This window comes from Scyliorhinus torazame, chromosome 7, assembly GCF_047496885.1.
Source record: "Scyliorhinus torazame isolate Kashiwa2021f chromosome 7, sScyTor2.1, whole genome shotgun sequence".
In the NCBI taxonomy this organism is placed as follows: domain Eukaryota; kingdom Metazoa; phylum Chordata; class Chondrichthyes; order Carcharhiniformes; family Scyliorhinidae; genus Scyliorhinus; species Scyliorhinus torazame.
Window position 1 is genome coordinate 9164108 of NC_092713.1, and position 23985 is coordinate 9188092.

At 49.8% G+C, this 23985-nt stretch overlaps 1 protein-coding gene across 1 annotated transcript in view; it reads left to right on the forward strand.

Annotated features, from left to right (window-relative positions):
- The window catches only part of acadm (acyl-CoA dehydrogenase medium chain), a 92797-nt gene that overhangs the window by 28765 nt on the left and 40047 nt on the right, over positions 1–23985 (forward strand). The window contains exons 2-4 of the mRNA XM_072510301.1: positions 754–856; positions 5129–5226; positions 15686–15755. Coding sequence (XP_072366402.1) covers positions 754–856; positions 5129–5226; positions 15686–15755 — 271 coding nt within the window. The remainder of the gene's footprint in view (positions 1–753; positions 857–5128; positions 5227–15685; positions 15756–23985) is intronic.

The window sequence follows — 23985 nt, forward strand, 5'->3', positions numbered from 1 at the left end:
CGCCCTTTCCACCTCTTGGACTGCGCTTCTGAACGCTTCTCCCCCATGGTCCTGCGCAAGAGGGGTTACTGCTCCCCTCAATCACACCAGACCAGTCAGCCTGCATCTCCTTTCGCTGTTGGACGAAATTTCCCCTCAATAAAATCCATCAACCACTCCAGAAGCAGTGTGGCAGACGCCGCCGACCTGCGCCCCTCTGCCGTTTTTACCAAAGGTGCTGCGTCACCAGTGTCCTCCGACCCCTGAGCGAGGGCTCACTCGGCCTTTTGCCGGGTCCGGTACCCTGCTGACATTCCACTCTTGAGGGAGAACCCGTCACCCTCCTCTCACTCCGCACTTTATCCACAAGGGTAGCCCATTAAATGGGCAGAAGGGTCCAAAACCAACACCCCCGAGCAGGTGCCACTTTGTGCGCGCCCGTCAGCCCATGGCCGCCACCAAAGCTACCTGTTTCCTGACCAGATATAACATGGCCATAAGCTTGGAGGTAGCTTTTTTCAGGGGCATCTTGAAGCAGGAAAAGCGGAGTGGTTTCGGGAGGACATTCCACAGCTTTGGGCGCACGCAGCTGAAGGCAAGCCCGTGTGTTGACATTGGCTGCCCTGTTTCCGTGACGACACTTTAAAAATACGTAACTGGCTGTAAGTGTGTGCTGAGGTTGTGAACGGCTCCATGTGAAATACAAGATCAATCTCCCTTTTTCCATTTTTAAATCCCGTGGTTGTAATCCGATTTTCTGTTTTCTATTTGTAGTGTGCGCTGAGGGCCAGTGTCCGAGTTGGTTTGCGATTTCGGTCAACCAGCAGGGCTTCGGCAGCTGTTGAGGCAAGCCAAGCATCAACCGGGTTCAACTTTGGTAAGCTGGCTTCCAAACAGCCAACCAATTAGCTTCACGCTTACATTTTATACTTCAGTGTTTAACTGTGTTAGAATAGGAAGCAGAAGTGGGCCAAATGGCCACATGATCTTGCTCTACCATTCAGTAACATCATGGCTAATCTTCTACCTCAACTTCACATTCCCACCATTTCTCTTGATTTGCCCATATCCAAACATCTATCCATCTCAGTTTTAAATGCACTCGACGACAGCATCCACAGCTCTCGGGGGCAAAGAATTCCAAACATTCACACCCTCTTAATAACGAAACATCCCCTTCATCTTAGTCCTAAATGGTTGACATTCAATGTGCTGTTATTCGACGCTATCTTTTATCCCCTGAATTTATATTAGCTGAGTTTATGTTATAAATGTTAAATTGTTATGTTAAATTAGCTGAATGCTAACCAGGCTGGGCTGAGGGACTTTAGTTGCCTAAATGTGCTTCTATTGTTTGTAATTCCTTGAGAATAAAGAAGTTCTTTTGAGAGGTTGGTCATGAAGCGCATCAACTCCATCCTCCCAGAACGCCTTGATCCACTGCAATTCGCATACCGCTGCAACCGGTCCACAGCAGACTTCATCTCCCTGGCCCTACACACATCCCAGGAGCATTTCGACAACAAGGGCTCAGACTCCTGACTACAGCTCCGCCTTCAACACCATAATCCCAGCCAAGCTCATATCAAAGCTCCAAAACCTAGGATCCCTCTGCAACTGAATCCTCGACTTTCTGACCCACAGACCACAATCAGTACAAATGAACAACAACACCTCCTCCACAATAGTCCTCAATACCGGGGCACCGCAGAGCCTCGTACTTAGCCCCCTACTCTACTCCCTGTACACACATGACTGCGTGGCAAAACTTGATTTCAACTCCATCTACATGTTTGCTGACGACACGACCATAGTGGAGGGCAGCACGGTAGCATTGTGGATAGCACAATTGCTTCACAGCTACAGGGTCCCAGGTTCGATTCCGGCTTGGGTCACTGTCTGTGCGGAGTCTGCACATCCTCCCCGTGTGTGCGTGAGTTTCCTCCGGGTGCTCCGGTTTCCTCCCACAGTTCAAAGATGTGCAGGTTAGGTGGATTGGCCATGATAAATTGCCCTTAGTGTCCAAAATTGCCCTTAGTGTTGGATGGGGTTACTGGGTTATGGGGATAAGGTGGAGGTGTTGACCTTGGGTCGGGTGCTCTTTCCAAGAGCTGGTGCAGACTTGATGGGCCGAATGGCCTCCTTCTCTGTAAATTCTATGATAATCTATGATAGTGGGTCAGATCTTCAATAACGACGCGTCAGAATACAGGAGGGAGATTGAGAACCTAGTGGAGTGGTGCAATGACAGCAATCTATCCCTCAATGCCAGCAGAACTAAAGAGCTGGTCATTAACTTCAAGAAGCAAAGTACTGTACACACCCCTGTCAGCATCAACGGGGCTGAGGTGGAGATGGTTAGCAGTTTCAAATTCCTAGGGGTACACATCTCCAAAAATCTGTTCTGGTCCACCCACATCGATGCTACCACCAAGAAAGCACAACAGCGCCTATACTTCCTCAGGAAACTAAGGAAATTTGGCATGTCCACATTAACCCTTACCAACTTTTACAGATGCACCATAGAAAGCATCCTCTCGGGCTGCATCACAGCCTGGTATGGCAACTGCTCGGCCCAAGACCACAAAAAATTTCAGAGTCGTGAACACCGCCCAGTCCATCACACGAACCTGCCTCCCATCCATTGACTCCATCTACACCTCCCGCTGCCTGGGGAAAGCGGGCAGTATAATCAAAGATCCCTCCCACCCGGCTTACTCACTCTTCCAACTTCTTCCATCGGGCAGGAGATACAGAAGTCTGAGAACACGCACGAACAGACTCAAAAACAGCTTCTTCCCCACTGTCACCAGACTCCTAAATGACCCTCTTATGGACTGACCTCATTAACACTACACCCTGTATGCTTCATCCGATGCCAGTGTCTATGTCTTTACATTGTGTACCTTGTGTTGCCCTATTATGTATTTTCTTTTTACTTTATTGTATTTTGATGTGCTAAATGATCTGTTTGAAGCTGCTCGCAGAAAAATACTTTTCACTGTTCACCTCGGTACACGTGACAATAAACCAATCCAGAATAAAAGACTGAGGCTGAGATCAGATCAAGGCATTCAAGATGTTGCAAGGATTCAGAGAAATTGGGCAGGATTCTCCGAAGCCGCGCCGACTGGGAGAATCGGCGTTCGGGCCATTTTTTTCGCCCGACGCTAGCGCGCGATTCTCCGAGGTGCGGAGAATCGGCGGCGGTGCATTTGGCGCGGCACCGGTCACTATCCGCGGCCGGGCCGCCGATTCTCCGGCCCGGATGGGCCGAGCGACCACGCGTAAACGGCCTAGTCCTGCCGCCGCCGCCGTCCACACCTGGTCGCTGCTGGCGGGTGCTCGTTGTGAAGGCTTGGGGGGGGGGGGGGGGAGCTCCGTTCCTGGGGGAGGGGGGCCTCCGATGGGGTCTGGCCCACGATCGGGGCTCACTAATCGGCGGGCCGGCCTCTCTCTCCCCCCTCCGCGGGTCTCCTTGCGCGACCGGCCCCAGATCTCCGGCGCCATGTTGGTGAAGGGCCGGAGCGCTCCGCGAGGCTACCGCGCATGCGTCGGTTGGCACCGGCGCCACTGCGCATGTCATCGTTGCCGCCGGCGCAACTGCGCATGCCCTGTAGGGGCCAGAATTCGACGTGGGAGCGGCCTGTCCACGCAGACATAAAACACGACAGCGTTTGCGACGGCGTGGACACTCTGACTCCATTCCGGAGAATCACGCCCATTATTTCATCAGGACTCTCAATGGGAGGGTATAATCTTAATATTCGTGTTGTTCAGATTTCCAGCATCTCTTGTATTTTACTTTTATTTTGTGAAAAGAGGATCTGTTTGGAAGTTGCTTGTGGCAATGTCTAGGGTGACGGAGCTGATTCCACACTCTCACAGTTGTGATGCAGGAGGAATGAGCTTCAGTGAGGATGCTGGATTTTGTTTATCTGTCTTCCCACTTTGAATATCCTGTCAGTGTAAATTCTCCTGCCTGGAGATGGTCCAGTGGTTCCCAAACTTATTTATGTCATGGCACACTTTTAAAAACTGAGGCACATCGCCTATGTTCTCCAACTGAACTGCCCTCTTGCCAAAGCGTTCAATCTCTAAAACCTCCTAAAAACATGTCAAGCCACCATTTAGTACAACTTTCATTGGTGCAAGAAGTTTACAATGAAAACCGTGGCTTTCTTAACTTGCATATCAAATATAATTTTGGAGCCTGCTTCTCCTTTTCTTAACTTTATTGGAGGAAACCCATGCAGACACGGGGAGAATGTGCAAATTCCACATAATTGGCTGAGCTGGATTCATCCTGCTTTTTTGTTGGCAGGATACAACATGGGCAATTTTCCACATTGTTGGGTAGGTGCCAGTGTTGTAGTTGTACTGGAACAGCTTGGCTAGGGGGTGCGGCAAGTTCTGGCGCACAGGTTTTCAGTACTATTGCCGGAATGTTGTCAAGGTCTGTAGCCTTTGCAGTATCCAGTGCCTTCAACGGTTTCTAAATATCGTGGAGTGAATTGAATTGGCATCTGTGATGCTGGGGACCTCTGGAGCAGGCTGAGATGGATCATCCACTCGGCACTTGTAGCTGAAGGTGGCTGAGAATGCTTTGTTCTGTTGATGAGACAGGAGATACCCAGGGATGGTGGTATCTGGGGCATTGTGAGGTATAACAGGGGCTGGTTGCGCACAGGGCTAAACAGCTGGCTTTGAAAGCAGACCAAGGCAGGCCAGCAGCACGGTTCAATTCCCGTACCAGCCTCCCCGAACAGGCGCCGGACTGTGGCGACTAGGGGCTTTTCACAGTATCTTCAATTGAAGCCTACTTGTGACAATAAGCGATTTTCATTTCATTTTTTCATTTTTCTAACAGTCAGGTTGTTGCTTGACTCGTCTAAGGCCCCTCTCCCAATGTTGGCTCTCCTCATTTCTCCTTTTAGATTCTCCTGAAAGCCAAACTTTGTTCGAGTGTATCTTCGTGTGGTCTGGTGTCAGGTTTTTAATGCTTTACACTCGTGCAAAACACCATTGGATGTTTTACTATGGTAAAGGTGCTATGTGACTGCAAGCTGTTAAGCATGAAGGGAACTTTTAAGGAAACTTTTTATTATTGATGAAAAGTGAGAAAGACCCGTCTTTACTTTTATTCCAGAACTCACGGACGAGCAGAAAGAGTTCCAGACCACAGCACGGAAATTTGCTCGGGAGGAGGTGGTTCCTGCAGCTGCTGAGTATGACAGGAGTGGGGAGGTCAGTGATCTGTGCTGATGGCAGCTCATCACCAACATGGCTCACACATACAGGGCACAGCATGTCCTCGCCCTCGTGAACCGATGATGATAAAAATTAATACGGAGGCATTGCACTGACATGGCTACAAGATGACCGAGATTGGGAACTGAATATTGAAGAGTGTGAGACATTTAGGGAGGACAGAAGTGAAGAAGATGTGGAGGAGGTGGCTCTGTTAATTAATGATAGTATTAGCATATTAGCAAGGGATGACCCAAATTCAGGAAACCAGGATGTAGAAGCAGTTTGCGTTGAGATGAGAATTAATAAAGGCAAGAAGTCACTTGTGGGAGTGGCGACAGGTCCCCGAATTGTAACATAGAAAATAGAAGCCGAAGGAGGCCATTCGGCCCTAACTACACGATAGGACAGAGTATGAAAGAAGAGATAACGGGAACTTGTCAGAAAGGTATGGCAATAATCATGGGGGATTTTGATGTATATCTAGACTGGAAAGATCAGCTGGGCAAAGGTAGCATCAATAAGGAGTTCATAGAATTTTTCAGGATAGTCTCTTAGAACATAACTTTGTGGAGCCAACCAGAGGGCAGGCTATGCTAGCCCTGGTATTGTGAAATGAGATAGGATTAATTAATGACCTCCCTGTGAAGGCACCCCGAGGTAGCAGCAATCATAATGTGATTGAATTTTACATTCAGTTTGGGGGAGCGAAGAGTGGGTCCAAGACTAGTATTTTAAACTTAAATAAGGGCAATCATGAGGGCAAGAAAGTGGAACTAGCTAAAGCGAACGAGGTTCAGTGGCAGTCATTTAAAGGGATATTTCAGTGAGTATCTGAATAGACACATTCCAATAAGAAAAAATCGTTCGAAGGGGAGGGCTCATCATCAATGGTTCAGTGAAATAGTTAAAGACAGTGCTAAACTTAAAAAACAACATATATTTGCACAGTGGCAAAGAACAAAGAAATTTACAGCACAGGAACAGGCCCTTCGGCCCTCCCAGCCTGCGCCGATCCAGATCCTTTATCTAAACCTGTCGCCTATTTTCCAAGGATCTACTTCCCTCTGTTCCCCGCCCGTTCATATATCTGTCTAGATGCATCGTAAATGATGCTATCATGCCCGCCTCTACCACCTCCGCTGGCAAAGCGTTCCAGGCACCCGCCACCCTCTGCTTAAAAAACTTTCCACGCACATCTCCCTTAAACTTTCCCCCTCTCACCTTGAAATCGTGACCCCTTGTAATTGACACCCCACTCTTGGAAAAAGCTTGTTGCTATCCACCCTGTCCATACCTCTCATAATTTTGCAGACCTCAATCAGGTCCCCCCTCAACCTCCGTCTTTCCACAAAAACAATCCTAATCTACTCCACCTTTCTTCATAGCTAGCACCCTCCATATCAGGCAACATCCCGGTGAACTTCCTCTGCACCCTCTCTAAAACATCCACATCCTTCTGGTAATGTGGCGACCAGAATTGCATGCAGTATTCCAAATGTGGCCTAACCAAAGTCCTATACAACTGTAACATGACCTGCCGACTCTTGCACTCAATACCCCGTCCGATGAAGGCAAGCATGCAGGTCAAGATTGGAAAGAATATTGAGAACATCAAAGATTGATAAGGAGGGAAAGATTAGAGTACGAGAGAAATGTCCGTGTGGAGTTTGCACATTCTCCCGGTGTCTGCGTGGGTCTCACCCCCACAACCCAAAAAGATGTGCAGGGTAGGTGGATTGGCCACGCTAAATTGGAAAACATTTTTAAAAAGGGTACGAGAGAAAGCTGGCTCGAACTATAAAGACGGACAGTAGGAGATTCTATAGATACTTAAATAAAGAGTTAACAAAGTGAAAGTACAATTTGTATAAATGACTTGGATGAAGAGTTGCTAAATTTGCTGACACAAAGATAGTGTGGCACAGTGGTTCGCACTGCTGTCTCTCAGTGCCAGGGACCCGGGTTCGATTCTGACCGTGGGTGACTGGAGTCTGCACGTTTTCTCCGTGTCTGTGTGGGTTTCCTCCGGATGCTCCGGTTTCCTCCCACAGTCCAAACATGTGCCGGTTACGTAGATTGACCGTGCTAAATTATCCCTTCATGTCCAAAGGGTTAGGTGGGGTTATGAGGATAGAGTGGGGGCATGGGCCTAGGTGGGGGTGCTCTTTCAGTGGTTGGCGCAGACTCGATGGGCTGAATGGCCCCCTTCTGCACTGTAGTGATTCAATATGAAAGTAAATTTTGAAGAGGAGAGAAGGAAGCTACGAAAGGTCAAAGGGTGCAAAGGGTCAATTTTGGCAGGAAGAGGAGAAACAAAGCTTATTACCTAAATGGTGAGAGATTGCAGAACTCTGATGTGCAGAGGGATCTGGGTGTCCTGGTACATGAATCAGGAAAGGCTGGATACAGGTACAGCAAGTAATTCGGAAAGCCCATAGAATATTATTGTTTATTGTGATGGGAATTGAATTTAAAAAAGCCTGGAGGTTATGCCTCAGTTGTACAGGGCACTAGTGAGACCCCATATTGTAGTGTGTACAATAATGGTCTCCTTATTTAAGGAAAGATGTAAATACGTTGGAAGCAGTTCAGAGAAGGTTCACTCAACTAATACCAGGATTGGGCGGGTTGCCTTGAAAGGAAAGGCTGGAGGGATTAAGTTTGTATCCGCTGGAGTTTAGAAGAGTAACAGGTGACTTGATCGAAACTGCTTAAGATCCTCGGGGGTAATGATAGATGTGGAGAGCGGGATTCCTCTTCTGGGAGAATCTGGAACTAGGATCACTGTTTAAAAATAACGGGTCACTCTTTTAAGACTGAGATGAAGGACTTTTTTTTTTAAGGGTTGTCCCTGGACGTCAAATGGGAGTGGAAGCGGCATCTTTATCCAGCTCCGCCTTAAAAAATATTAGATCTGAACTTCCGGGTGCGGCGATGACCAGCTGAGTCGCACGTTTCGGCAGCTCCCGGTGAAACGGACTTTTGGGCTCTTGATAGGAGCCCCAACGGCAATTTTGACGGCTAAAAACACTGTGTGGTAAACCAGAAGGGAATCCCCCCTGGATACGGATGAAAAAAGGAGGAGAGAGTGGCCGGATTGCAGTGGATCCTTTAGAACAGCGGCAAGGAAGGCAAGCAAAAACCAAGATGGCGTCGGAAGGTGGCAGTTTAACATGGGGCCCTGAACAACAAGAGTTCTTGAAATGCTGTGTGGAAGAACTCAAAAAGGAAATGAAGAAAGAGCTGTTGGCCCCGATACTACAGGCGATCGAAGGGCTAAAGGAGGAACAAAAGACCCAGGAGCGGGAGCTTCGGGTCGTGAAGGCAAAGGCAGCCGAGAATGAGGACGACATACAGGGCCTGGTGGTGAAGACGGAGACGCATGAGGCACATCAGAAACGATGTGTGGAAAGGTTGGAGGCACAGGAGAACAACGCAAGGAGGAACAACCTGAGGATTCTTGGTCTTCCTGAAGGTGTGGAGGGAGCGGACGTCGGGGCATATATGAGCACGATGCTGCACTCGTTAATGGGAGCGGAGGCCCCGGCGGGTCCGTTGGAGGTGGAGGGAGCATACCGAGTGATGGCGCGAGGACCGAGAGCAGGAGAAATTCCCAGAGCCATAGTGGTGAGATTCCTCCGTTTTAAGGATAGAGAAATGGTCCTTAGATGGGCAAAGAAAACTCGGAGCAGTAAATGGGAGAACGCGGTGATCCGCGTTTATCAAGACTGGAGTGCGGAGGTGGCGAGAAGGAGGGCGAGCTTTAATCGGGCCAAGGCGGTGCTTCATAAAAAGAAGATAAAATTTGGAATGCTGCAACCGGCAAGACTGTGGGTCACATATCGAGGGAGGCACCACTACTTTGAGACGGCGGATGAAGCGTGGACTTTTATTGTGGAAGAAAAACTGGAACAAAGCGGTGGGGCGAATGTGGGGGGCGAAGAGGGGGGTTAAAAAGGGGGGAAAGAGGAGTTTTATGTACTAATCCTGCAATGTGGTAACTTTTCTCTCTTCCACAGGTGGTGATGGGGGGGGGAGGGGAGGTGGAGGAGATGGGGCGTTGGCCATTGGGGGCGGGGCCAAGGGAGAAGCGCTGGCTTGGTTCCCGCGCTATGATAATCATGGCGGGAATAGAGAAGCAGGAAGGAGGGGGCGTCGCACGGTGCGAGACGAGGTCACGGGGGGAAGCCGAGGTCGGCCAGAGTTTGCTGACTTCTGGGAGCAACATGGGGGGAGTAATTACGCTAGAGGGGGATCTAGCAGGGGGGGGGGGGTGGTGGGAGGGGGGAATTACTGGGTTGCTGCTGCTGGGGAGAGGGGGGAGCTGGTATGGGAGGGGATGGGCGGGGGGGGGGCACCGCCTGGGGGAGATACAGCTGCGTGGGAACCGGGTGAGGAGCTGGAAAAAGGGGATGGCTAATCGACAAGGGGGGGTGTAGGAAGCCCCCCAACCCGGCTGATCACGTGGAACGTGAGAGGGCTGAACGGGCCGATAAAGAGGGCACAGGTCCTCGCACACCTTAAGAAACTTAAGGCAGATGTGGTTATGTTACAGGAAACGCACCTGAAACTGATAGACCAGGTTAGGCTACGCAAAGGATTGGTGGGGCAGGTGTTCCATTCGGGGCTAGATGCGAAAAACAGGGGGGCGGCTATATTAGTGGGGAAGCGGGTAATGTTCGAGGCAAAGACTATAGTGGCGGATAACGGGGGCAGATACGTGATGGTGAGTGGCAAACTACAGGGGGAGACGGAGGTTTTGGTAAACGTATATGCCCCGAACTGGGATGATGCCAATTTTATGAGGCGGATGCTAGGACGCATTCCGGACCTAGAGATGGGAAAGCTGATAATGGGGGGAGATTTTAATACGGTGTTGGAACCAGGGCTGGATAGGTCGAAGTCCAGGACTGGAAGGAGGCCGGCAGCAGCCAAGGTACTTAAAGATTTTATGGAGCAGATGGGAGGTGTAGACCCGTGGAGATTTAGCAGACCTAGGAGTAAGGAGTTTTCGTTTTTCTCCTATGTCCACAAAGTCTATTTGCGAATAGACTTTTTTGTGCTGGGAAGGGCGTTGATCCCGAAGGTGAGGGGAACGGAGTATACGGCTATAGCCATTTCGGATCACGCTCCACACTGGGTAGACTTGGAGATAGGGGAGGAAACAGGAGGGCGCCCACCCTGGAGAATGGACATGGGACTAATGGCAGATGAGGGGGTGTGTCTAAGGGTGAGGGGGTGCATTGAAAAGTACTTGGAACTCAATGATAATGGGGAGGTCCAGGTGGGAGTGGTCTGGGAGGCGCTGAAGGCGGTGGTTAGAGGGGAGCTGATATCAATAAGGGCACATAAAGGGAAGCAGGAGAGTAAGGAATGGGAGCGGTTGCTGCAAGAACTTTTGAGGGTGGACAGACAATATGCGGAAGCACCGGAGGAGGGACTGTACAGGGAAAGGCAAAGGCTACATGTAGAATTTGACTTGCTGACTACGGGCACTGCAGAGGCACAATGGAGGAAGGCACAGGGTGTACAGTACGAATATGGGGAGAAGGCGAGCAGGTTGCTGGCACACCAATTGAGGAAAAGGGGAGCAGCGAGGGAAATAGGGGGAGTGAGGGATGAGGAAGGAGAGATGGAGCGGGGAGCGGAGAGAGTGAATGGAGTGTTCAAGACATTTTATATAAAATTATATGAAGCTCAACCCCCGGATGGGAGGGAGAGAATGATGGGCTTCTTGGATCGGCTGGAATTTCCCAAGGTGGAAGAGCAGGAAAGGGTGGGACTGGGAGCACAGATCGAGGTAGAAGAAGTGGTGAAAGGAATTAGGAGCATGCAGGCGGGAAAGGCCCCGGGACCGGATGGATTCCCAGTCGAATTCTATAGAAAATATGTGGTATTGACGAGAACCTTTAATGAGGCAAAGGAAAGGGGACAACTGCCCCCGACTATGTCTGAAGCAACGATATCGCTTCTCTTAAAGAAGGAGAAGGACCCGCTACAATGCGGGTCCTATAGACCTATTTCCCTCCTAAATGTAGATGCCAAGATCCTGGCCAAGGTAATGGCAATGAGAATAGAGGAATGTGTCCCGGGGGTGGTCCACGAGGACCAAACTGGGTTTGTGAAGGGGAGACAGCTGAACACGAATATACGGAGGCTGTTAGGGGTAATGATGATGGCCCCACCAGAGGGGGAAACGGAGATAGTAGTGGCTATGGATGCCGAGAAAGCATTTGATAGAGTGGAGTGGGATTATTTGTGGGAGGTGTTGAGGAGATTTGGTTTTGGAGAGGGGTATGTTAGATGGGTGCAGCTGTTGTATAGGGCCCCGATGGCGAGCGTGGTCACGAATGGACGGGGATCTGCATATTTTCGGCTCCATAGAGGGACAAGGCAGGGAGCCCCTGGCGATAGCGTTGAGGGGTTCCAAGAAGTGGAGGGGAGTACTTAGAGGAAGAGAAGAACACCGGGTATCTTTGTATGCGGACGATTTGCTACTATACGTGGCAGACCCAGCGGAGGGGATGCCAGAAATAATGCGGATACTTGGGGAGTTTGGGGATTTTTCAGGGTATAAATTGAACATGGGGAAAAGTGAGTTGTTTGTGGTGCATCCAGGGGAGCAGAGTAGAGAAATAGAGGACCTACCGTTGAGGAAGGTAAGAAGGGACTTTCGTTACCTGGGGATCCAGATAGCCAAGAATTGGGGCACATTGCATAGGTTAAATTTAACGCGGTTGGTGGAACAAATGGAGGAGGATTTTAAGAGATGGGATATGGTATCCCTGTCACTGGCAGGGAGGGTGCAGGCGGTTAAGATGGTGGTCCTTCCGAGATTCCTGTTTGTGTTTCAGTGCCTCCCGGTGGTGATCACGAAGGCTTTTTTTAAAAGCATTGAAAAGAGCATCATGGGTTTTGTGTGGGCCAGGAAGACCCCGAGAGTGAGGAAGGGATTCTTACAGCGTAGCAGGGATAGGGGGGGGCTGGCACTACCGAGCCTAAGTGAGTATTATTGGGCCGCTAATATTGAGTAAGTGGATGGGAGAGGAGGAGGGAGCGGCGTGGAAGAGATTAGAGAGGGCGTCCTGTAGGGGGACTAGCCTACAGGCTATGGTGACAGCCCCATTGCCGTTCTCACCGAGGAACTACACCACAAGCCCGGTGGTGGTGGCTACACTGAAGATTTGGGGACAGTGGAGACGGCATAGGGGAAAGACTGGAGCCTTGGGGCGGGGGGGGGGGGGGGGGGGGGGGGCGGGGGGGGGTCCCCGATAAGAAACAACCATAGGTTTGCCCCGGGGGGAATGGATGGGGGATATGGAATGTGGCAAAGAGCAGGAATAACGCAACTGAAAGATCTGTTTGTGGATGGGAAGTTCGCGAGTCTGGGAGCGCTGACCGAGAAATATGGGTTGCCCCAAGGGAATGCATTCAGGTATATGCAACTGAGGGCTTTTGCGAGGCAACAGGTGAGGGAATTCCCGCAGCTCCCGACACAAGAGGTGCAGGACAGAGTGATCTCAAAGACATGGGTGGGGGATGGTAAGGTGTCAGATATATATAGGGAAATGAGGGACGAAGGGGAGACTATGGTAGATGAACTAAAAGGGAAATGGGAAGAAGAGCTGGGGGAGGAGATCGAGGAGGGGCTGTGGGCAGATGCCGTAAGCAGGGTAAACTCGTCGTCCTCGTGTGCCAGGCTAAGCCTGATTTAGTTTAAGGTATTACACAGGGCGCATATGACTGGAGCACGGCTCAGTAAATTTTTTGGGGTGGAGGATAGGTGTGCGAGGTGCTCGAGAAGCCCAGCGAATCATACCCATATGTTTTGGTCATGCCCGGCACTACAGGGGTTTTGGATGGGGGTGACAAAGGTGCTTTCAAAAGTAGTGGGGGTCCGGGTCGAACCAAGCTGGGGGTTGGCTATATTTGGGGTTGCGCAAGAGCCGGGAGTGCAGGAGGCGAGAGAGGCCGATGTTTTGGCCTTTGCGTCCCTAGTAGCCCGGCGCAGGATATTGTTAATGTGGAAAGAAGCCAAGCCCCCGGGGGTGGAGACCTGGATAAATGACATGGCAGGGTTTATAAAGCTAGAGCGGATTAAGTTCGTCCTAAGGGGGTCGGCTCAAGGGTTCACCAGGCGGTGGCAACCGTTCGTCGAATACCTCGCAGTAAGATAGATGTAATGGAAAAAAGAAGGCAGCAGCAGCAGCCCAGGATCGTGGGGGGAGGGGTGGGGGGAGGGGTGGGAGGGGGGGGGGGGGGGAGTGGAGGAACCAGAAGGACTCTCAGGGTTGTTAATATATACTGTATAATATGTATAGGTCGTTGTGACAGATAATTATATATTGGACTGTTAAATCATATTTTTGGAGAGTGTTACTTGTGATAAGGCAGTTGCCAATTAGGGTTAGTTTTCATTTTTGTTATTTATTATTTATTCATTTTTTGTTTATAAAATAGGTAATTGTTATTTGTGTTGTTATAGTGTTGTGTAAAGGATGCACAATGTACTGTGTTGGTTGACCAAAAATTTTCAATAAAATATTTATAAAAAAAAAAATAGATCTGTGATTGACGGGGGGTGAAAGGTTATTTAGGGTGAAAGGTTATCGGGGGTAAGCAGGAATGTGGTGTTGAGGTTACAATCTGATCCGCCATGATCTTACTGAATGGGAGAGCAGGCTCGAGGGGCAGAGTGGCCTCATGCTCATTCATATGTTCGTACGTTAGTAATCATGCCGCCACTCGAGCACTCCATTCATGGTATCTTCCTGCCTCATGCCTGCCTCTGTTTGCATTCCCCTCCCCGCCCGTCCCTATTTACATCATCGCTCCCTTCCTGTTCACATGAAAGAAAGGAAAGTAAAAGGAATGGACTTTGGGCGAGTCACCTCTTCAAAATAATTCTGTAGCATTTAGTGCAGTAACTGACTGTTCAACACAACTGGTCCACACACCAGCCTTCTCCCACCCCATCTCATCCTGTCAGCGTGCCCTTCCATTCCTTTGCCCTTTTGTTTCTGTGCCTTGCTCATCAATACATTTACTGATCACCTTCACTACTCCCTGAGGTAGTGAGTTCCATGTTCTCACCAATATCTTGGTAAAGGTGTTGCCCCTGAATTTCCGATTGGTTTTATCTGCGATTATCTTGTATTTAGATCCTTGTCCTAATTGCCTCCAAAAGTGGAATTATCTTCTCTGCATCTACTCGATCAAACTCTTTCTTAACTTGGAAGTCCCCACTCAGCCTTCCTTCTGAAGCAAGGGGTGGCACGGTGATACAGTGGTTAGCACTGCTGCCTCACAGCCCCAGGGACCCGGATTCGACCCCAGCCTCAGGTCACTGTCTGTGCGGTTTCTGCACATCCTCCCCGTGTCTGCGTGGGTTTCCTCCGGGTGCTCCGGTTTCCTCCCACAGTCCAAAGATGTGCAGGTTAGGTGGATTGGCCATGATAAATTGCCCCTTAATGTCGCATAAAAAGTTAGGTGGGGTTACTGCGTTACGGGGATAGGGTGGAGGTGTGGGTTTAAGTCGGGTGCTCTTTCCAAGGGCCAGTGCAGACTCGATGGGCCGAATGACCTCCTTCTGCACTATGATTCTATGAAATGAGCCCAAAACTGTTAGAAAGGAGGTTGAAGAGCTCTGTGAGATTTTACAAGTGTGATCATTACTGGATGGTGTGAAGACCTGACTCCAGTTGATTGAAACTCTTTTTTTAAATTTAAAGTACCGAATTCATTTTTTTTCCAATTAAGGGGCAATTTAGCGTGGCCAATCCACCAATCTACCTATCCATCTTCGGGTTGTGGGGGTGAGACCCATGCAGACACAGAGAGAATGTGCAAACTCCACACTGACAATGAGCCAGAGCCGGGATCGATGACCATGCTGCCACTGCGCCGCCATGCCGCCCGATATACATAGAACATACAGTGCAGAAGGAGGCCATTCGGCCCATCAAGTCTGCACCAACCCACTTAAGCCCTCACTGCCACCCTATCCCCGTAACCCAAAAGCCCCTCCTAACCTTTTTGGTCTCGAAAGGCAATTTATCATGGCCAATCCACCTAACCTGCACACCTTTGGACTGTGGGAGGAAACCAGAGCACCCGGAGGAAACTCATGCAGAGACGGGGAGGATGAGCAGACTCCACACAGACAGTGACCCAAGCTGGGAATCGAACCTGGGACCCTGGCACTGTGAAGCCACAGTGCTATCCACTTGTACTACCGTGCTGCTCATGAGGGTGTTTGAATATCTCACTGGGAAATAGCAATAGAAGGTTATGGCTATTGTAAATGGCAGAAAGGGTCCACAATAAGACACGAGAAAGCATTGGGTAATTGTAAGGAGAGGTTACATTATTCGGGTAAAGGAGAATAAGTTGTGTCGTGGTGGGTGTTTGCACTGTGACATCCATTATGTCAATGATACTTTTCTCTTTGCAGTATCCTGTTCCACTTATCAAGAGAGCATGGGAGCTGGGTCTGATGAACACACACATTCCCGCGAATTGCGGTAAGCAGAGAATGGGAGAGGGTTGTGAAATTTTAAAATGTAGTGACTGTTCGGAATGCATCGCAGTAGTGTTATTTTCTGTCAACATGTCGTTTCCTTAAATGGAAGATGAGTGAGTCTCTTTATAAGCCCAAGAGGGAGGAGAGGATGACGGGGGAGATGGTGGCATAGTGGTGCTGTAATTGGATTAGTAATTCAGAAGTCGATAGTGGAGAGGAGCTTTCGGTACTTGGGGATTCAAGTGGCCAGGAACTGGGATGCCCTGCACAGGCTCAACTTAACCCGGCTAGTGGAGCAGATGGAGGGAGAGTTTAAAAGGTGGGATATGCTCCCCCTTTCCCTGGCGGGAGGGGTGCAGACTGTGAAGATGACGGTTCTCCCCAGGTTCCTCTTCGTCTTTCAGTGCCTCCCCATTTTCATCCGCAATTCCTTTTTTCAGTGGATGAATAGGATTGTTACGGGATTTGTGTGGGCGAATAAAACCCCGCGAGTTAAAAGGGCATTCTTGGAGCGTGGTGGGGGGCGGGGGGGGACTGGCACTGCCGAACATCTGCAGCTATTATTGGGCGGCCAATGTGGCCATGATTAGGAAGTGGATGATGGAGGAGGGGGCGGCTGGAGGCGGCGTCAAGCAAAGGCACCAGCCTCGGGGCACTAATCACGGCTCCGCTGCCATTCTCACCGGTGCGATAGTCCGGTAGTAGCGGCGGCACTGAGGATTTGGGGGCAGTGGAGGAGACTCAGGCAGGAGGAGGAGGCCTCTGTGTGGACCCCGATACGGAATAACCATAGATTTGCTCCAGGTAGGATGGATGGGGGGTTCCAAGGCTGGTGTAGGGCAGGTATTAGGAGGATGGAGAACGTGTTATTTGACGGGACTTTCCCTAGCATGCAGGCGCTGGAGGAGAAGTTCGGCCTGCCCCCGGGGAATGCGTTCAGGTACCTCCAGGTTCGGGACTTTCTTAGAAAACAGGTGGGGACATTTCCGCTGCTGCCCTCGCTTAGGATCTAGGATAGGGTGGTGTCTGGCACCTGGGTAGGGGAGGGGAAGGTGTCAGACATATATCAGGAGCTGCAGGAGGCGGAGGAAACCTCAGTGGAGGAGTTGAAGGGCAAGTGGGAGGAGGAGCTGGATGAGGGCCTGTGGGCCGATGCCCTGGGCAGGGTGAACTCCTCCTCATCATGTGCCAGGCTCAGCTTAATTCAGTTTAAGGTGGTGCATCGGGCGCATATAACGGCGGCAAGAATGAGTACGTTTTTTGGGGTGGAGGACAGGTGCCCGAGATGTGAAGGGAGTCCGGTGAACCATGCCCAAATGTTTTGGGCATGCCCGGTGCTTAAAGAATTTTGGCAGGAGTTTGCGAGCGCTATGTCCAAGATTTTGGACACTGGGGTGAAGGAGAGTCCAACAGTAGCGATATTTGGGGTGTCGGAGGATCCGGGAGTGCAGGAAGCGAAAGAGGCCGAGGTACTGGCCTTTGCCTCCCTGGTAGCCCGGAGACGGATCTTGTTAATGTGGAGGGACTCAAATCCCCCGGGTGTGGAGACCTGGGTTAGTGATATGGCGGGGTTCCTCAGCCTGGAGCGAATAAAGTTCGCCTTGAGAGGGTCCTTGGTGGGGTTCTCCCGGCGGTGGCAACCTTTCCTTGACTTTCTAGGGGAGCAGTAATTGTCAGCAGCAGCGGCAGGTGGGGGGGGGGGCTCAGGTTGGGGGGGGGGGGGGGGCTCAGGTGGGGGGGGGGGGGGGAAACTGTTGATATAATGTAAGTTTTATAGGAAGACGACACCCACCTTGTTCTGTTTAATAGTTCTTGTTTATTTTTATTATTATTTGTACTTCTATCTTTGTAATGTAAAAACGTTGGTTGGAAAAGCTTTAATAAAACATTTATTTTTTTAAAAAGTAATTCAGAGGTCAAGACCAATGCTCCGCGGGACACGGGTTCAAATCCCACCATGGTATTTGTGGAATTTAAATTCGATGAGGGGAATTGAAAGCTGTCCTCAGTAATGGTGACCATGAAACATGTAAAATAAAATCCCATCTGATTCTGACTACATGTTGACTCTTAACTGCCCTCTGACATGGCCTTGCAATACACTCAGTTCAAGTGACTGAGGGACTGCCAGCGATGCCGGCATGTCACAAAATCATTTTTTTTAAGTTAATAGTCAAGAGTCATGTAAAATGGTCCCCATTTTATGGAAAGAGTGCAGAGCAAGCTGGGGTTCTTTGCCCTCGGAAAGAGGAAAGTCTGTGAGGGTGATCTGATAGAGGGCTTTGGGTTTGATAGAGTCGGTGTAGAGATGTTTCCCCTTGTTGGAAAGACCAGAATTAGAAGTCATAAATGTCGGACAGTCACTGATGAATCTAATAGGAATTACCCAAAGAATGGTGTGAATTGTGCAACTTGCTACCACACGTTTGTTGAGACAAATACAGTAAGTCCTTGTTTTTAAGTTGCGATTTCATTCCTGGAAATTGCTCCATGGGAATGTTGAAGCTGGTGCTCCTTTGGACATTTCTCACTCAGAAAAAACAAAATGTACAAGTGACTGCCCTTGACATCAAGAGTATGGCATCAAGGAGCCCTCGCTAAACTGGAGTCAATGGGAGTCGGGGAAAACTCTCCGCTGGTTGGAGTCATACCCGGCACAAAGGAAGATGGTTGTGGTGGTTGGAGGTCAATCATCTCAGCTCCAGGACATCACTGCAGGAGTTCCTCAGGGTGGTGTCCTGAGCCCGCTATCTTCAGCTGCTTCATCAATGACCTTCCTTCCATCATAAGGTCAGAAGTGGGGATGTTTGCGGATGACTGCACAATGTTTAGCACCATTCGCGACTCTCCAGATAATAAGCAGTCCGTGTCCAAATGCAGCAAGACCTGGACAATATCCAGGCTGGGGCTGGCAAGTGGCAAGTTACATTCGCGCTACACAAGTGCCAGGCAATGACATGCTTCCTACAAGAGAGAATTTAACCACCGCCCCCTTGACATTCAGTGGCATTACAGCCATTGAATCCCCCACAATCAACATCCTGGAGGTTACCATTGATCAGAAACTGAACTGGATCCAGCCACATTAATACCGTGGCTACCAGGGCAGGTCAAAGGCTAGGAATCCTACAGTGAGTAACTCGCCTCCTGACCCCTCCCAAAGCCTGTCCACCATCTACAAGTCAGGAGTGTAATAGAATGCTCTCTATTTATCTGGATGGGTGCAGCTCCAACAACACTCAAAGCTGGACACCATCCAGGACAAAGCAGCCCGCTTGATTGCTCCTCCTTCCACAGATATTCACTTCCTCCACCACCGACGAACAATGGCAGCCGTGTGCACCATCTACACGAAGCACTGCAGTAACTCACCAAGGTTCCTTAGGCAGCACCTTCCAAACCCACGACCACTACCATCTAGAAGGACAAGAGCAGCAGATACCTGGGAACCCCACCACCTGGAGGTTCCCCTCCAAGTCACTCACCACCCTGTCTTTGAAATATATCTCCATTCCTTCACTGTCGCTGGGCCAAAATTCTGGAACTCCCTAACAGCACAGTGGATGTACCCATGTGATATGGTACGAATTAAGTAATGGCATGATGGGAAAACTGGTCAATGGGAAGACTGGTCAAAAGGTTTGATACAATACCAGATAGACTGAAACTACTCATTCCAGCTCACCGAGCCCAGGTAAAGAATGCTGCCCTAACCATTTTCAGACTAGTATGGCCGTAGGCCAACTCTGCATAACTTGAAGTCTGAAAAGATCAGCGAAGGTCGAGCCATTCCAAAACACCGGACCTCGGCAACTCCTGATAAAACTAACTCGTCATAACCCAGGGCCGTAGGAATTTAAAACAAAGATAGGTTCAGGAAGAAACTAGTCTATTCTGACCTATCAGTGTTCCCTCCGAGGACTAAATAATGGTATGAGTGATATAACCTAACATGGTCTGGTCTTTGCTTCCGTTTGTATTTCCGATCAAACTCCTGATCATACTGTTGTCACATAATCTTGATAAATATAATGTATAAATATTGATCTAATTATCTGCGAAAGCGCGGAACTTGGGAAAGACTGAGCAGTTTTGTTGACTGCTCTCTGACTTCAAGTTTCAGCCATTACTGCAAGCAGTTGTTTTGTTGAATTTTTCTACCACTGAAGTGGGAAAATATTGACTTTGACACCTACAGCTCGGGGACTGCAGCAGTTCAAGAAGGCACCTTAGCACCACCTTCTGAAGGGCAACTAGGGATGGGCAATAATTGCTGGGCTAACCAGCAACACCCACATTCCATAAAAATGAATATTTTAAAAAAAGTTGAAATACTCTACCATACCTTTTTTTTTAATAAATATTTTATTGAAAATTTTTGGTCAACCAACACAGTACATTGTGCATCCTTTACACAATATTATAACAACACAAATAACAATGACCTATTTTATAAACAAAAAATGAATAAATAATAAATAACAAAAATGAAAACTAACCCTAATTGGCAACTGCCTTATCACAAGTAACACTCTCCAAAAATATAATTTAACAGTCCAATATACAATTATCTGTCGCAACGACCTATACATATTATACAGTATATATTAACAACCCTGAGAGTCCTTCTGGTTCCTCCTCCCCACCCCCCCCCCTCCTCCCCCCCCCGCCGATCCTGGGCTGCTGCTGCTGCCTTTTTTTTTTTCCAATCCATCTATCTTTCTGCGAGGTATTCGACGAACGGTTGCCACCGCCTGGTGAACCCTTGAGCCGACCCCCTTAGAACGAACTTAATCCGCTCTAGCTTTATAAACCCTGCCATGTCATTTATCCAGGTCTCCACCCCCGGGGGCTTGGCTTCTTTCCACATTAACAATATCCTGCGCCGGGCTACTAGGGACGCAAAGGCCAAAACATCGGCCTCTCTCTCCTCTTGCACTCCCGGCTCTTGTGCAACCCCAAATATAGCCAACCCCCAGCTTGGTTCGACCCGGACCCCCACTACTTTTGAAAGCACCTTTGTCACCCCCATCCAAAACCCCTGTAGTGCCGGGCATGACCAAAACATATGGGTATGATTCGCTGGGCTTCTCGAGCACCTCGCACACCTATCCTCCACCCCAAAAAATTTACTGAGCCGTGCTCCGGTCATATGCGCCCTGTGTAATACCTTAAACTAAATCAGGCTCAGCCTGGCACACGAGGACGACGAGTTTACCCTGCTTAGGGCATCTGCCCACAGCCCCTCCTCGATCTCCTCCCCCAGCTCTTCTTCCCATTTCCCTTTTAGTTCATCTACCATAGTCTCCCCTTCGTCCCTCATTTCCCTATATATACCTGACACCTTACCATCCCCCACCCATGTCTTTGAGAGCACTCTGTCCTGCACCTCTTGTGTCGGGAGCTGCGGGAATTCCCTCACCTGTTGCCTCGCAAAAGCCCTCAGTTGCATATACCTGAATGCATTCCCTTGGGGCAACCCATATTTCTCGGTCAGCGCTCCCAGACTCGCAAACTTCCTATCCACAAACAGATCTTTCAGTTGCGTTATTCCTGCTCTTTGCCACATTCCATATCCCCCATCCATTCCCCCCGGGGCAAACCTATGGTTGTTTCTTATCGGGGACCCCCCCAAGGCTCCAGTCTTTCCCCTATGCCGTCTCCACTGTCCCCAAATCTTCAGTGTAGCCACCACCACCGGGCTTGTGGTGTACTTCCTCGGTGAGAACGGCAATGGGGCTGTCACCATAGCCTGTAGGCTAGTCCCCGTACAGGACGCCCTCTCTAATCTCTTCCACGCCGCTCCCTCCTCCTCTCCCATCCACTTACTCACCATTGAAATATTAGCGGCCCAATAATACTCACTTAGGCTCGGTAGTGCCAGCCCCCCCCTATCCCTGCTACGCTGTAAGAATCCCTTCCTCACTCTCGGGGTCTTCCCGGCCCACACAAAACCCATGATGCTCTTTTCAATCCTTTTTTAAAAAAAGCCTTCGTGATCACCACCGGGAGGCACTGAAACACAAAGAGGAATCTTGGGAGGACCACCATCTTAACCGCCTGCACCCTCCCTGCCAGTGACAGGGATACCATATCCCATCTCTTAAAATCCTCCTCCATTTGTTCCACCAACCGTGTTAAATTTAACCTATGCAATGTGCCCCAATTCTTGGCTATCTGGATCCCCAGGTAACGAAAGTGCCCTGTTACTTTCCTCAACGGTAGGTCCTCTATTTCTCTACTCTGCTCCCCTGGATGCACCACAAACAACTCACTTTTCCCCATGTTCAATTTATACCCTGAAAAATCCCCAAACTCCCCAAGTATCCGCATTATTTCTGGCATCCCCTCCGCCGGGTCTGCCACGTATAGTAGCAAATCATCCGCATACAAAGATACCCGGTGTTCTTCTCCTCCTCTAAGTACTCCCCTCCACTTCTTGGAACCCCTCAATGCTATCGCCAGGGGCTCAATCGCCAGTGCAAACAATAATGGGGACAGAGGGCATCCCTGCCTTGTCCCTCTATGGAGCCGAAAATATGCAGATCCCCGTCCATTCGTGACCACGCTCGCCATCGGGACCCTATACAACAGCTGCACCCATCTAACATACCCCTCTCCAAAACCAAATCTCCTCAACACCTCCCACAAATAATCCCACTCCACTCTATCAAATGCTTTCTCGGCATCCATCGCCACTACTATCTCCGTTTCCCCCTCTGGTGGGGCCATCATCATTACCCCTAACAGCCTCCGTATATTCGTGTTCAGCTGTCTCCCCTTCACAAACCCAGTTTGGTCCTCGTGGACCACCCCCGGAACACATTCCTCTATTCTCATTGCCATTACCTTGGCCAGGATCTTGGCATCTACATTTAGGAGGGAAATAGGTCTATAGGACCCGCATTGTAGCGGGTCCTTTTTCTTCTTTAAGAGAAGCGATATCGTTGCTTCAGACATAGTCGGGGGCAGTTGTCCCCTTTCCTTTGCCTCATTAAAGGTCCTCGTCAATACCGGGGCGAGCAAGTCCACATATTTTCTAGAGAATTCGACTGGGAATCCATCCGGTCCCGGGGCCTTTCCCGCCTGCATGCTCCTAATTCCTTTCACCACCACTTCTACCTCGATCTGTGCTCCCAGTCCCACCCTTTCCTGCTCTTTCACCTTGGGGAAATTCCAGCCGATCCAAGAAGCCCATCATTCTCTCCCTCCCATCCGGGGGTTGAGCTTCATATAATTTTTTATAAAATGTCTTGAACACTCCATTCACTCTCTCCGCTCCCCGCTCCATCTCTCCTTCCTCATCCCTCACTCCCCCTATTTCCCTCGCTGCTCCCCTTTTCCTCAATTGGTGTGCCAGCAACCTGCTCGCCTTCTCCCCATATTCGTACTGTACACCCTGTGCCTTCCTCCATTGTGCCTCTGCAGTGCCCGTAGTCAGCAAGTCAAATTCTACATGTAGCCTTTGCCTTTCCCTGTACAGTCCCTCCTCCGGTGCTTCCGCATATTGTCTGTCCACCCTCAAAAGTTCTTGCAGCAACCGCTCCCGTTCCTTACTCTCCTGATTCCCTTTATGTGCCCTTATTGATATCCCCCTCACCCTTAGACACACCCCCTCATCTGCCATTAGCCCCATGTCCATTCTCCAGGGTGGGCGCCCTCCTGTTTCCTCCCCTATCTCCAAGTCCACCCAGTGTGGAGCGCGATCCGAAATGGCTATAGCCGTATACTCCGTTCCCCTCACCTTCGGGACCAACGCCCTTCCCAGCACAAAAAAGTCTATTCACGAGTAGACTTTATTGACATAGGAGAAAAACGAGAACTCCTTACTCCTCGGTCTGCTAAATCTCCACGGGTCTACACCTCCCATCTGCTCCATAAAATCTTTAAGTACCTTGGCTGCTGCCGGCCTCCTTCCAGTCCTGGACTTCGACCTATCCAGCCCTGGTTCCAACACCGTATTAAAATCTCCTCCCATTATCAGCTTTCCCATCTCTAGGTCCGGAATGCGTCCTAGCATCCGCCTCATAAAATTGGCATCATCCCAGTTCGGGGCATATACGTTTACCAAAACCACCGTCTCCCCCTGTAGTTTGCCACTCACCATCACTTATCTGCCCCCGTTATCCGCCACTATAGTCTTTGCCTCGAACATTACCCGCTTCCCCACTAATATAGCCACCCCCCTGTTTTTCGCATCTAGCCCCGAATGGAGCACCTGCCCTACCCAT